We start from the raw sequence: 14,601 nt of genomic DNA on the forward strand, positions 1-14,601 counted from the left end.
TCATCACCTACGTAATCAAAACATACTTCGTGGTTATGACATTTAAATATTCATCTCTGAAAATTGGTTTTCTTTCTTCTTGGATACACATACCATATAGATCATTCATCAGGAGTAGATGTGGACTAACTAAAATATATCTCTAAATCTGTTCCTGCAAAATTAAATAACAGTTTTTTACACTGATAAGAGGAATATAAAGATTACCGTATACCTTGAACCAACTACACTAGAGGTCGGAAAAGTACTATTGCCCTGTGGTTTGAATCTGTATACAAGGCATCCATTCTCTCCTACGATTTCTTTTATCCTCCCGGCTTTAGGCGCTTTGGTTCTCAGATCGGTGAGAAGGTCCACACCTCCAGCTGGTAAAAACAATAAATAAAAAGAATACATGATCAAAAAAAGTATGATATTGGTAAAAACAACAATAAGAAAGAATTTATTATCCAAAAAAGGGTATAATATTGGTAAAAACAACAATAAAAAAGAATATATGATAAAAAGTTATAACATTGGTAAAAACAAGAATAAAAAAGAATATATGATAAAAAAGGTATAATATTGGTAAAACCATCAATACAACAATGAGTGAACAGATTCTGTAGAAATATATATTCAGAGCTATTTTATCGGCATGTAACTTTCAAATTAAATGATAATGGGTAAAGCTGGAAAATTTCAAAGAACTAAGCTTTGATATAAGACATTAGTGGTAGCGTCCATTCCACAATTATTCTATAAGGTCACCATTCAAAGTACAATAGGTGAGGCCAATGTACTGCCTGAACTTTTAACACTAAATTACTGATCTTGTTTTTTTTTTTTGTGTTGATCAATTCCAATGTAAATCTTCTTCAATCATTCTCCTTTAACCTCAGTAAAGTGGGAATTTTTTTCAATTGATGATGGTGTCTTTGCCATCTGTAAGACTTCTTGTTTACTAAGAAGTAAAATAAACACAGTATCACCATTAGACTATCAGGGTGTGGAGGGGTCCTGCTACTCCTGCACAAAGTAAAAATATGCCTACTTCTCAACTTATATGTGTGATCAAGACGAGGGGGGGGGGCTATTTCCATTGCTTTTAATGTAGTTAATATCAATAACCACATCTTAATCTGGATCTGGCAGGGATATTCTAAATCTCTACTTTTTTTTTCAATAACTATTAAATGATAGGTATTGGAATTGATGGTATACGTAGGTCACTAGGGTGATCATTGGGAGAACCTGAGAGGGAGGGGAGGATCGAGGGGGGGGGGGGGGTATGACCATTTAGTTTGACTTACCAGCATCTTTGTATTTAATATCTTTAACTATGTTTTTATATTTGTGCATTTTCTCTTTTAAGCTGTTTGAGGACCCCTAGGAAGAACAACAGATTGGTGCTGTTGAGTAGGGCTATCTTCCAGTTTTCGTTTAATTTCACATGTATTATTTTATTTGTTTCGTTATTCATCTAAATGAAAATAAATTCAAATTAAATTTTTTAAAAAATGTATAGGCCATGATAATCATTGTAGATCATATAGACCTAGAACTTTAGGTCTTAATCTTTCATGCTCAAATTCAACAATCATCATGGTTACCTTGCTGAGAAAAGTAACATAATGATTTTCAATGACTTTTATTTTGAAATAAACTCCCAATTGAGCAACACATAAAGGGAAATTGGTCAGAAATTTGGCGCAAAGAATTACCTAATATTTTAAAACTATAGCTAACAAAGCATTTTCGTAGTGCTAACATTCTCTGAACAGTTAGTTGATCTGTCTAAGATCCTGTCATGTACAGATTATGTTTTGATAAAACATCTGGTGATTGCAGAGACTTATTTCCTTCCTGGAAGCAACCATGTTCAATGCTAACAGATTACTTCCGGAATTCATTCCTAAAAAAAAAGAAAATCATAGACTGGGTAGATCAGTGAAATACTCTGGTATATATTATATGTCATGGGTTAACATTCGTTATTTCTCTTTGTAAAGATGTGGTGTCAATGTGATAGACTGTCTGGGACAATGAGGAGACTCATTAATATGCATGGATCCTCAATGTTTCTAAATCCTGTACTGGTTCCACATGCACCAGACATGTATGATGATCTTATGAACATACTGTAAATTAATGTTATCAGCATTCCTAACCATCACTGGTACATTCAAATTTGTAATTCAATGGTTCACAAAAGTATGGAATTTGTTTAAGAATTATTTTAAAAACAAGTGGAGCGCCTCGGACAGTCTCGCCTGCATTACACGATTAAATACAGCAGCAATGCTGACTTTGAAAATGACTACAGAATAATCATTCACAAAAAACACCAATTCATATAAGGATAAACATAAAACTATGTTCACTGACTGTGTGACCAAAGACTTGTGCAAGACGATCAGTGATACTTGATTACCCATATATGTCCACATTTTATGAACTAGATCCATGCATACACTTTCAAAGTTACAATGGCAATTCAACAAATACCCTAACACAGCCAAAGTTCATTGACCTTGGTCATGTGACCTGAAACTCATGTAAAGGCCACCGCACACCTTACGACTGTTCGCGATCCGATTTTGGAACAAATCGCACTTTGCTAATTTTCTGAAAATTTGAATGGAACATATAATTTTATTTCAGGTTAAAATTAATTGAAAGAATACTAATATAACCATTTTGAAAGATTGCAAACCTTTATTCTGGAGTAAAGACCATATTAGTTTCAAATTGTAGCCAATCATACGACTGCTATGACGTCATTACGACTAGATATTAAATTCCTTTTATTCTTAGGATGATAGCATAGTCAGTTAGTCACAGATTTGAACATAGGTATTCGTACAATAATTTCGAACATTACACAGTAAGATATTCCAAGTCTCAATATTAGCATCAAATTCTACAACTTTTATTCTGAAATCGAGTCGCAGACCAATCGTAAGGTGTGCGGTCGCCTTAAGATGTTCACTGATGCCTGATTACTCTTTTGTCCAAGTTTCATTAACCAGATCCATAAACTTTCAAAGTTATGAAGGAAATCAACAAATACCACCAACATGGCCAAAGTTCAATGACCCTAAATGACCTTTGATCTTGATCATGTGACCTGAAATTCAGGCAGGGTGTTCAGTAATACTTGATTACACTTATGTCTAAGTTTCATGAACTAGGCCCATATACTTTTTAAGTTATGATAATATGTCAAAAACTTAACCTTCGGTTAAGATTTGATGTTGGTTCCCCATACATGGTGTAAGTTCATTGACCCTAAATTACCTTTGACCGTGGTCAAGTGACATCAAACTCTGGCAGGACGTTAAGTAATACTTGATAACCATTATGTCCAAGTTTCATGAACTAGGCCCAAATAATTTCTAAGTTATGATTACATTTCAAAAACCTAACCTTCGGTTAAGATTTGATATTGATGACGCCGCTGCCGTTGGAAAAGTAGTGCCTAGTCTCGCTATGCTTTGAAGGCGAGACAAAAATCAAGAAATCATCTAAAAATACTCTGAGCCTCTTGCATAAAGAAACATTCAGAATGCCATCCACACAATCAAACTGTAACTTGTAAGAGAACTTTTATTATTTTCAAGATTTTAGAGAATGTATCATTAAAAAATAATAAAAGAAAATGAATTGAATAAACATAATTTAAACATTCACATGACCCATTTTTATTAGCAATACTAAAAGTCACATGGATGGAAAAAGTTGTAACAAAACATGTAGTTTCGGGTTTCTCATGAACTTAAGAAGTGTTCAAAGTTCTAGATCCGGCTGAACTAATGACATCAAAGCATGCCCCTTCAAAGGTAACCTTGACAGCTAAATCAAATTAAACCACTTTCTTATGTGCACGTGCATGAGGACACAAACAGGTGTGCAATAAGAAAACCATACATTCTTAACATCTAGATCACATACCTTATTGGAACAATTTACGATCCACTAATGTAATAAGAAAAAAATCCTGAAATCTTACCAACCTCACTGGAAAATCATAGGTTCACAACTGATGTGTAAGGAAAAAAAATGTATTAGTAAAACAGAATCATGGTAATGTTTCATAACAATAATTCCATTATTCAGTGAATTAATATTCTTCAACACTTCAACCTAAAAAAGTGTGGTTCAAAACTATAAAAGTGATAAAAAAGGCATAGATTTTTTGGTTTTAAAGAAATGATTATTCTTATCTCTATTTATTCTCTGGTACTTGCCGCATCCATACCATATACTAAATTTTAATTTTAACGATTGATATTTCTTGGGTATGTGCGTTTTAACAAGCCTTTTTATGGCTTTTTGTGCATGCCCAATTTCCATTCATTATTTTGTTCATCTATATTTTTATAATTATGTGCCAACCATATTTTATCATCACCAATATTTGTTTCAGTTATGTTCTGTTGATACCTTTGCTTTGTTTTATGTTATCTATTTTTTCTTTGTGTATATATACTTTTGTTCTCATTTTGTTCTTTTTAATGAATTTGGAAATAAATGCTGAATAGAATGTGATCCAAAGTAAGTAAGTTTCATGGCAAGCATTAGGCCTTATTTACAACACAATATTTCACCCCTACTATTATATTCAATTAATGAATATTATCTACTCTGATTTTTTTATTTAATCAATGACACACAATTACAAAATAAAGCACTCAAATGATCTCCAATCAATTCCTTGCAAAACCCTACAAAGAATAATACATGCCCATAACAGCTTTATATGATCGCACATAATATGCATCTCAGCGATGCTAACAAAAGAATAGACATCCTTTTCTCAGTCAGGTATGTACAGGAATGTTGCATTAACTTTCATTGACCTCTAATGTCTGATGAAACATACCAAAACTAATCATTAACCTACATTAAAGGTTACCGCACACCTTATGACTAGTCCACGATCCGATTTTGGAACAAAATTTCAAATGTGAATTAAAAGTATCTTTTTTTGAAGTTCACATTCTATGACAATTTTGGATTATTGGAAACTTTTTTGATATTTTTAGTAGTGATTTCATTCAATGTGTAATGATTCAATGTGTTCCATGTCTCAATATTTGCATACAATTTTACTACGTTTTATTCCAAACTTGGGTCGCAGACCAATCGTAAGGTGTGCAGTGGACTTTAGAAATAAAATGAAGCAGTTTTACACAGATAGTTAATTGCCAGTAAGGAAATTCAAAATAATTTCTAGACTCTGGATGAAGTTCAAAGAAAGAGAAATAATGCCATTACTATTTCAATCCTTTGCAGTAAGAGTCCACCATGTAATAATGCAAGGAAACTAACATAGAATAATAACAAAATTTATTGAATGTCACATATACATGTACATTTATGAAATTGATGGCCTTCTCATAATTTTTTTGAAAATAACAATTGATTTTGTGCCTACTAACATATCCAAGGCAGCCTCCTATTAAAAATGCTATTACTTGTCAAGGGTTATTTTTTGCCATAATATCTGCCAAATTCAATGTCAAGAGATTTATTTGGTCATTTTCTTGCTTTTCCTGGAAAATATTTGTTATTAAATCTTCAATTGTACATATGTTGTCAAATAACACTTTTATTTGCCAGGTCAATGTTGTCTTAAGTAGAGTTTTTTCAATTTTTATTAAGGAGATTGGCAAAAATTATGTTTTGGTTTTGCAAAGAGTACAATGTTTTCTTTGTTTTGTATTAAGATTAATTCCCTGTACTGTGAAGAATGTAATATTTTGTTACTGATTTTGTCATCAGACCTAAAAACTTTCCCTGACACATATTTTAATATTTCATATTAAGAAATGTAGGTGTCCAAAATCATTGGCTGTCTCATTTTTGCCCACTCTCTAAAAACATAAAAAGGTGAAAAGGGTTGAGAAAGGCTGAGGAGTAACAGGGTTTCACCCTTACTAAAAATGATGTCAATCCTTGGCCATTTTCCACCCATTCAGTTTTTTTTATACCCCTTTCATAAACCTATCCTCCAATTAGCCGCCTAATAGTAATGCGGATAATTCAATAAAAATTGTGTTCACAAACTCCGAAAATTATCCGCATTATTTTTACGAGCGCCCGTCCTGAAAAAGGCGGATAATCGTCATGACAACTGGACACGCCCCCTCTGATGCGGTTGTGTTGGAAAAGGGTGACCTTGTGACCGCACCATGGCAATTATCCGCATTATTTGGAAATACGTGAATAAACTTAAAATCTTGTCCCGATGCTGCTATTATGCGGATAATAGCAGCATCAGAATAATGCGGATAACTCTGGTCCTCCTCCGATTTTACGACCAAATTATGCTGCTATTAGCTGCATAATTGGGTTTATGAAAGGGGTATTAGAGTGCATGATTTATCACTGTATTTTTTTAAATAAGCAAAAAAAATTAAAAATTCCTATGTCATTTGATTTCAAATGATGAAAAAATTTGGTCTTGTTTGATGTCATCTGATGGTCCAAATCTACCTGCATGCTGTTTGTGTGGACTTGACCTTTTTCAGGAATATTTTATGTCCTGTAACAAAAAATTCCACAAGTCATCCATGGCCCAGAGTATTTTTTAGTCAACAACAGCTCACTTCAGGTACTAACCCCCCCCCCCTCCCTCACCCTACTACATGTAGATGCCTACATTCTAGGACCACTGTTTGCTAAGTATGACATGGCCTGCTAACACTTACAGAATGAAACCAGACTACATCACTGAATATCTTGTACAAGTGAAGTCAGAGAACTTATCATTGGAAGGGGGGTTCAAGAGATCATACCAATTTGGGACCCCGAGTAGACCCATTGCTGCACCTGTCCTGTCCCACTGTGACTCTGACTTAGCATCCTTTCTGGTTGTAAACCCTCAAAGAAACCTGAGAGATTCCCTCCATCCAACTGGTTAATAGCCACTTGGTCCACGACCACTGTTTGGTTCTATCCAACGTGGTATAATCCGAGTTTGTCTACAACCAGTTCGTCTACTAAACATTTGATCTAATTGCCATCTGGCCAATTTATCAGTGGTCTATCACCACTTAGTCTTTTAGATTAGACAAACAATTTACAAACCAAAATCTTAGTCCACAATATGCAAAATAACATATTGATAACGTGGAAATTAGAGAATTTGAGAATGATAATAGCTGGATATGTGATTTTACCATGGCACAGAAAATGCTCATTACCCCGACTTTTAAAGCAACCACTTTTCAACGGTATTCAGTGCATTCAAGGAATTAACCCTCTCCAGGACAGCGTGTACGCTTTTTGGGAGAGTACTTCTTCAAGGTTTAAGGGACCCATTCACCTCACCTCAGACACCTGGGTCGAGTGCAGCACCGTGTGAATAAATTCCTTGAAGGAAAACTTGCCATGGCTAGGATTCAAACCCATGAACCTCTATATGAAAGGCGAGAGTAAAAACCACTCGACCACGACACGTTTACAATCTGGGCATTAGATTGAATAACACTTAGACCAAGTGGTGGTTGGAGTGGACCATAATTAGACCATCCGCAAGTAGACCAAGTGGATAAATACTATTCAACTACCACATCACTCACTCCATCCTCGCCCTAGCACATCACCATGACAACGCATCATCCAAACAATTTATTGGAAGCGACAACTCCCTGCCTAACCCCTACAGTGTGGAAAATTTGGCAAAGCCAGGGAAAGGATGAAGGGATATTATTCCCCCCTCATGGGGCCTATATTTCCAAGAGGTGATAGCATGCATCATCCTCAAAATCGAAAGAAAATTAAATGAATTTCAACGGATACAGAAACATCTGTAAGTGTAAGGAGAAAGAAGTCAGAGTGACCTTTTGTAAACCATCATCGATCTTTTCTTCTCCAGCGTTTCCACAGGCTTATTCCTGCTTGAAACATTAATTTGATTGTGAATTTCTTTGAAATTCCTTTTCTCCCCAAAATCTTGTCGGGCTTAATTTGTTTATCGGTGGGAAAAGTTATGAGATGGTCATGCTATTGAAGGCACCTAGGGTTTATAGATAGACACCCTGCTAACTTGGATGAAATATGTAATGGACCCGTTTCATCCCAAGAAAAAAAAAAGCCTTTATCATGCAAGCCATCAAACCGCAAGGACAGACAGATCGTGGACCAAAAACAGTTTGGCTAACCTTGCATATTTTTGTGTTAAAACCACATCGCCATTGTTACAGAGGTCCACACCAAACATATTACACCAGGTTTAGATTAAGTGTTACTTCTACACCTATTGGTGCTTTAAGAACACATTCTGTAAATCCAGGGAGTTGGGACTCCTGGTTTATCTTAAACAGATTTTAACACCATTTATTTTCAAGTCCCACTGTGTACATGTTATACACTAAATGGCATAAGACCAACTGTTAGCTTAATACTGTAGTTTTTATCTTAATAATACAGAACAAAAGATAATTTAGTGCTAACACTTTGAGTTTACACTCAAGTGGATGTATGCCATATAATTAAAATTTGAGAAATCATTCATTTGCTCACAATACCATCATTAAATGCTTCAATTAAAGCATAAGTAATTTGGAAATAACAACATTTCTACAAATTAACCAAGACATGAAGTCCCCTAGGGGGATTCCATAGAATTAAAATTTGAGAAATCATTCATTTGCTCACAATACAATCATTAAATGCTTCAATAACGGCATAAGTAATTTTGAAATAACAATGTTTCTACAAATTAACCAAGACATAAGTCCCCTAGGGAGATTCCCCCACCCCCCCCAAAAAAAAATAATAATAATAAGTAAAAAAAAAAAATTGATACAAAATTTGAATTGGCAACAATGCATTGACTCATCGACTGTACATGTACACTTTTATTATTTACCATATTCACACTACAGAAGATGACAAATGAATGAATCGGATCATAAAATATGGTCTGGTAACTTTGTAAGGATAATTGCTTTGATGAAAAATCTGCACACAGCATTTTAAAACTCTACCTTAAATCTTAAACCAAAACTTCTTATCACATTCCTCCGATTCCGATTAATTAAGACAATATCGGTTTTTGTTAATGGGAGTAATTGTTGAGAAATGAAATTATGTCAGTTCGTGCAAGAAAACATCTATATAGGCCCTATTCATTTTGAAGTTGGACTTGGAATGAATTCATTCATCAATAGTGAAATCTTATATAGTGCAACTGTCAGCAAAAATAAACAGATTACATATTACAAAGGCTCCATGTACTAATGACCTCCTACCAAAGGAAATTAAAGATAAAGCCTAAGATAAAGAGAGAAACAAAGGGTTAAAAGAGAGGGACAATAAACAATGATTCTCACATATTTTGGAAAAGTGAATAATAGATATACTTGATAACTTTCATTTAAATACGAAAGAAAGAACAACCTAAACTAAATCAGGGAAAACAGGAAAACAAACAACACATCCCATCCCCACCCTCTAAAAAAAAATCTCATTTGCTTGTAACAATTAATGGCGAGACAAAAGAAAGCTATGTATGGTATGCATGAACAGATGAATGGGTAACAATAATGTTGCCTGGGAAATGTAACACAACTTCATGAAAGATGGCACAAATGCAAAGGCAAGCAAACTTAATTAACCTTGTTAAGAACCAAAAATTTACTGTCTGTGAATACAGAACTGTTATCCCTTTCTTACTTCATAAAAAAACCCTTGATGTCTAGAAAGGGAAGTTAAACAACTCAAAGACAAAAGGAAAATTATCTAACTGACATGCAGTGGTATCACACTAGACACGGCCTGGCCCGCTGTACAAAGTATGCTTACCAGGCATTTCTTGTGCACCCCTTTCTTCGCGATTTCTCCGGTCAATCTCCGTGCCTTCGTCAGACGATAACCGCCCATGATGAGGAGTCTCGCTCTCCACCCCAAGAATTGCAAGCAGAAATAATATAATAGTTCTCACTTCCATGATTAACACTTTCGAAGAAAAATAAAAGTCATGGTCAGACGATATAAACGTATTTTGTTAAACCAAATAGTTTTCCAAAGGCCAGGACGGCATCGCAAAAAGGGCGTAAGGTGCGATCCAATTCTTGATTATTTCTTCGTTTCTCTTCTCGACTCCAGTCTCCAAACCCAAAATTTGATATCGCTCGCCCGGAGACGAGAGGGGACGCGAAGGACGTCTGCCAAAGTAGTTAGATTCAATTACAGACTACTTTACTCTTTGCTAAATCCTATGAAGGTAGAAGCTTTGAGAGCTTTGATCATTCACTGACAAGGCGCAGGTGTTCGCGGTTTAGTTTGGCATCAACAACAAATTATCTTTTATTCCAGGAGAGAACGGGGAGAGAAACGTAGGGATATCTCTTAGCTCAGGTAACTGGCTATCAATTCGCGAAGAAGTTCGGTGACGATGCGATGAAGTAACTTGTCGGATTTACCAGTGGAAGAGACAGGTGAAGGACTAGTAGACGTTCTGACAGTCGTATTCCAAAAAATGAGTGTCTCGTACGTCATATGAAAGCTCGGGTGAAACCCTGACCAAAATAAAAATGAATTCATAAAGTGCATGGGGAATCGGTGAGACGGCGGTAATCCAAACTTTGTTTTGAGGAGGTGGGGTGGGGGTACATTTATTTCTATGTTATGGGGTAAGGGTAAATGTTTGTTCGTGAGTAGTAAGGGCGCTGTGGAGCCACGTCCCCGCATGTGTGCACATACCCCATGCATGCACGTCAAAGACAATTATAAAACTTTTGTCCAATGGGAATCGTGTAACGCCAGATCACGACAGGTGTAACTGTGACGTCACATTATTAGGTCTAGGTGAGGTCTCGAGAGACTGGAAGTGCCGATGTACGATCGCCCAAATTTCTCAGGCGGTATTACGTATATATCCTTCTGCTGAGGATGTTTTTATGTGTGGTTTTTGTTTGTTTGTTTTTGCGATCATATCAGTAGGGGAGGTTTGACCTTTTCTACGTATGAGTTATGAGGCTACATTGTATTCTGTCTAAATTTTGCGTGCTTGTATATTCTAATTCAATTTGGGACTTTGTCAAAGAAAAGCCACAGTATAGCCTTTCCAATTGTAACTGTTAAGATTAGGAGGGAGGGAGGGGAAGCGAGAGAGAGAGAGGGGGGGGGGGACCGGGGGGGGGGGACCTAGCAGAGTCATCATCCAATTTTAGTACCAGAAAGGTGCACCCTCTAACTAGTTCTATCTGACAAATATCACTTTTTGGTATGCACGGGCAGAAATCTGTCCCCAAAGGTAGGGGGTACCAGGGGCTGGAAAATTTGACAAGCAAAAAAAAAGAAAGAAAGAAAATAAAAGAAGAGGTTTTCACCCTAAATGTAAGGTCATTTAGTCCAAAATACATGTATTATTTCGATTGTGATTTATGTATTTTTCTCCATCATAAAAGACAAAAAATAGTAGGGGGACATTTGATATTGTGTCCCCCTTCTATTTTTGGTAGGGGGGACGTGTCCCCCTGGGATTTCCACCCATGTTGGAATGATTATTGGCATGTGAGTCCCTTCCATCCCGTCAGTTTCATTATTTAGACTAGTTGATAATCCCCAGGGGGTACTCACGAAATAAGGCATACTGGGATGGAAGAAATCCCTGAACATGGGGAATGGTTTTATGCTGGAAAATCCCTAAACATGGCCCCAATTTTTAGATACTGGCCTTAATCTTGGGTCCATATTCTCCAATTTTGGGTGATAACCGTTTTTTTTTTTTTTTTTGCTTATCAAATTTAAATAAATCTTTAATAACGGGTACACTTTCAGCTAAAATGACCCGTAAATATGGGTATTGAACCTTCAGCCGCACACCCCCCCCCCTCCGGGATAATATCTTTTTCAATCATCTAAGTTCGTCTCTCTCCTCCCGACTTTTTCTTTCCCCGACTCCTTTTGCTGATTTAAAGAGAAACAGAATACTATTATATTTCTATCAGTTTCCAGTATCTCCGTGATATTCAGAATGATTCAGATGACGTCAAATGTTGAGAATAAGCTGAAAATTTTCTACCAGTACGCCGACAATATTATTGTTGCAACCATACATTTGTTTCAGCGGACATACAACAAGATTGATGAGGATAATCAATCGTCATTTCATGGTGTAATTTGGCAGTGATTTCAACTGTTATAAGCTGCTATATCGCTGCATCTAATTGGCTGAAAATTATCACTGAGAAGGCGGTTCATGGAAAGCTCTCCAAGAGCTTGGTCGGGCCAATATTCAGCGAACAGAAATAGGGCCAAATGTTGTGAAAAGACAAAAAAAAAAAGTTGACATGGACTTCAAAATACTTGCCCGACAGAGGGCGTCTACAAAGAACACGTGAATGGGTCTTTGACTTGGCCAAGATTGATATTACCCTGCACGAGAGCACGGCAGTGTGGTAACAAAGTTCTAGGGAGTGAGCCGTTAGTATACATACTAACCGCGTACTAGTGTGAGTGGGGAGTGAGCATACCTCCTTCTCCTGTTAATCCTAAACTACCATTTATATATTGATCCAAACAATTATTCAAGGTTACCACTGTGGACATATTGATGGCTAAATTTACCTGTATATATTTTTCTTTGGTGCACAGTTCTTTTTCGAGACAGATCCAGGATTTACTGGGGGGGGGGGGGGCTGTCTTTTTTGTCAGACAACAAAAAAAGAGATCAAAGGTCTTGCCTTCCTCCCATAGAATAGAATACAAATTAGCAAAAATATAAATACATAAATCTATGAATGTATGAATGAATGAGTGAATGAATAAATAAATAAAATAAATAAATAAACCAACCAACCATATGAGAAGCACAAAAGGGATGGGAAAGAGGTTAAAGGTCACCACCATGGAAGCAACTGAAAAAAAAGGGTTCCCCTTCTGGATCCGCCCTTGGTTCTATTATCATTTTGGAGAGCAGTCAATGCATATGATGTGCTATGTGCAATCAATAAATGAACTGGGCCTAGTATCTGGGGGAGGGGGAATGAAAATTAAGTCTCATTAAGCTCATTTGAAGTCCAGTCCCTGTTCATCTGATCTAAATTGAAGTCAATATCATCTGTCATATCCCAATGTGAAGAGCAAGACAATGAATATTCAATCAAACATTTCAGATATTATAGTGTTATTAATATCTTTATTTATTCTCTCATATACAGGAATATACATGTGTTTTCAATGTGCATCCCATTGATGTAATTCTTCAATCTTTTTTTTCTACATAAATTTAATTCATAGACATACATGGAATTCTGTACAGTAATTTGAAATAACAAACTTATTACATAATACTATGAACCACAATCAAAGTCAATAATAGTACCAGATATAACTAGCTGACAACACAAATAAGTCATCAATATTTCTCGCTCGTTTTCATTCAGCAGTAAACTCTCTTTCTCTATCTATAACTTATCTACTGTTTAAGGAGACATTGAACTATTAGTATTCTAATAAACTCACAAGTGATTTCTGCAGTGCTGGATATTGCTAAGTTTTGTACCATTCAAGACATAGAGATATTTTACACCCCCTTTCACAGCATGTCTCTGTTTAATCATATCAAGGATTACCCATTCCTACATTCATTCTTACAACTTGACGCATCTTTGGGGAGAAATGACAAAAACCCAGTATTTCCAATGTTAAAACATGGAAAACTAAAGGTCATGTCACATCATTCCGTGCAAGACTTGTGGGTGAGTGAAGGGTGATTGCCCGCATCACCTGCAACAAGGATTTGAGCATGCTCAAAAAAAATTTGCGTGAAAATCAGACATGCGTTGGCTTCTGTGGACAATTGCCTGTGAAATGCGTGAGATACTATCAATGCGGGTGAACTGCGGGTGACATGCAGGTAGTAAAAATAGCTACCCACAAGTACGCAAGGCTTGCACGGAACAATGTGATGGGGCCTTTACACGGTCTATATCTTATTGAGAACAGGTGGTAAAACTTGATTTGTTGTCATATACTAATTCTAATAGTAGTGGGCAGATAAAATGAAACAACAAATCTGATCGGTTCATGGGTGAAGTTTTGAACAATATATGCATGCAACAATTATCTTAGTTGGCCATTGCCTTTTACTGATTGATTGCAATCAATGTTTTAGGACCCTGACGATAAACTGTGACTTACATACAGAAGCCTGGTTTATCTGTTTTAGAGTTTAAACTGGACGGATGACCAGAAAATGCCTGTAGCACTCATCTTAAGTGAGCGAATGAATTTAAAAAAAAAATTGAAAAACAAAGCATAGAATTCACACAACTCATTTACAATGAAATTACTGTATATGCAAGTGCATTAATATGGCAGTCATTGTGCTATGATGTGATTCCCTGTAAATTTTTTTGAAAAACAAGTACAGTCATCTTTGTCAAGTAATAACAACAGAAACTTCATAAATTACATTGAAATAGAATAAATTCTACATACATAAGATGTAAACAATAGAAAACAAGAAAAATGGAATCCAATACTGACAACATCGGCTAAAATTTTGAACTTAATGTAATATGCCCGGTAACATGAATGTAACATTGTTAACGTATGCCAATGGATATTGATCTACAATGAATTACAATTGATTGCAAATAC

The 14,601-nt window shown here is 35.9% G+C and overlaps 1 protein-coding gene across 2 annotated transcripts in view; it reads right to left on the reverse strand.

Annotated features, from left to right (window-relative positions):
• The window catches only part of LOC129278030 (collagen alpha-1(I) chain-like), a 64,266-nt gene extending 53,827 nt beyond the window's left edge, over positions 1–10,439 (reverse strand). For both annotated transcript variants that reach the window (XM_054914231.2, XM_064110203.1), the window contains exons 1-2: positions 9,796–10,439; positions 215–365 (exon numbers count right to left, since the gene is read on the reverse strand). In XM_054914231.2, coding sequence (XP_054770206.2) covers positions 215–365; positions 9,796–9,940 — 296 coding nt within the window. In that variant the 5' untranslated portion in view covers positions 9,941–10,439. The remainder of the gene's footprint in view (positions 1–214; positions 366–9,795) is intronic.
• Positions 10,440–14,601: the final 4,162 nt, after the last annotated feature.

Source organism: Lytechinus pictus, chromosome 15, assembly GCF_037042905.1.
Source record: "Lytechinus pictus isolate F3 Inbred chromosome 15, Lp3.0, whole genome shotgun sequence".
In the NCBI taxonomy this organism is placed as follows: domain Eukaryota; kingdom Metazoa; phylum Echinodermata; class Echinoidea; order Temnopleuroida; family Toxopneustidae; genus Lytechinus; species Lytechinus pictus.